At 52.6% G+C, this 1,050-nt stretch overlaps 1 protein-coding gene across 1 annotated transcript; it reads right to left on the minus strand.

Moving 5' to 3' along the window:
- Positions 1-29: 29 nt before the first annotated feature.
- AURANDRAFT_69542 (hypothetical protein) lies at positions 30-880 on the minus strand (the record flags this gene model as incomplete). The annotated part of the gene is made up of 3 exons (XM_009045314.1): positions 30-556; positions 605-682; positions 734-880. Coding segments are annotated over 3 exons (752 nt in total), but the record flags the coding sequence as incomplete, so codon positions are not given.
- Positions 881-1,050: the final 170 nt, after the last annotated feature.

Genomic DNA, 1,050 nt, shown 5'->3' on the forward strand with positions numbered 1-1,050 from the left:
ATGCTCTGTTTTTCCATGTTGGAATGCACCATGAACACAAAGACAACACCATCATCTCCTGCTGAAAGCAAGAGAGAGTCCTCAGCCGCGATGCGAAGTGCGATTATGTTACCAGCGTGAGCTGGAAATTCATAATAGTCGCGCAAAGATCCATCTTCAGCCGCGATCGTGGGCCAGTCGAATGCGCGGATTGCTCCGGAAGATGTCCCAGCGAATAAAAACTGCGAAGACGACGCGACAGCCAAAGCTGTAAATATCACTGGCAGGCTATTCGCTCCAGTATTGAGATCGCCACTATCTTCTGCATTTAATTTCAAATCCCGGGTCTGGGCAATGTCACCAGTTCCTACATTCCAGCAAACTTCCTTCAGGATCCCATCCGTGGACGCCCCGATCACACGGGCAGCCGAATGCGTACATGCTAGCCCATTGAACAGGCTCCCGCCTCGGGGTGGGATATGGGCGGCTATAGCGTGGTAAGGACTGGCATGATTTAGTTGGGAAGCCTCTTCGATGCGCGCCATATCGACAAGATCCCAACCATAGACGTTCCCATCTGCGCCGGCGGAGAAAAGTGAAAGATCATCACCTCCCCAGATGATACAGCGCACGGGCAGGAGGTGTCCCGTGAACGTCTGCAATTGTGCCATAGAAATCGCGGAGTAAATTATTACGGTAACGCCTGCGGCGCAAGCAAACTGATGACCGCCATGGGCATATCTAACCTCATGACATTTGATGAGCGGTAGCTCGTGAAGTAGCTTCAACGCCTGAAAAAGAACAGAAAAGAGACGCACGCGCTCGGGGAACCCAATTATTAATTGAAACCCTGATGGATGCAATGCAAGACAGCTAGGCTTATCACTTGACCAACCCTGACCTCCGCAGTGTACTAACTCACAGCGTCTTCGCGTGTAATTCCAGACACGCACCGTGTGATCAGCACCACAAGTCGCGATCAACGGGCGTTGCACACCAAGATCCATCGCCAGTATTGGACCATCGTGGGGCACCCCCCCCCCCGACACCAAGGGTGAGAAGTGTCCCCAA

Source organism: Aureococcus anophagefferens (genome assembly GCF_000186865.1).
Source record: "Aureococcus anophagefferens unplaced genomic scaffold AURANscaffold_2174, whole genome shotgun sequence".
In the NCBI taxonomy this organism is placed as follows: domain Eukaryota; class Pelagophyceae; order Pelagomonadales; family Pelagomonadaceae; genus Aureococcus; species Aureococcus anophagefferens.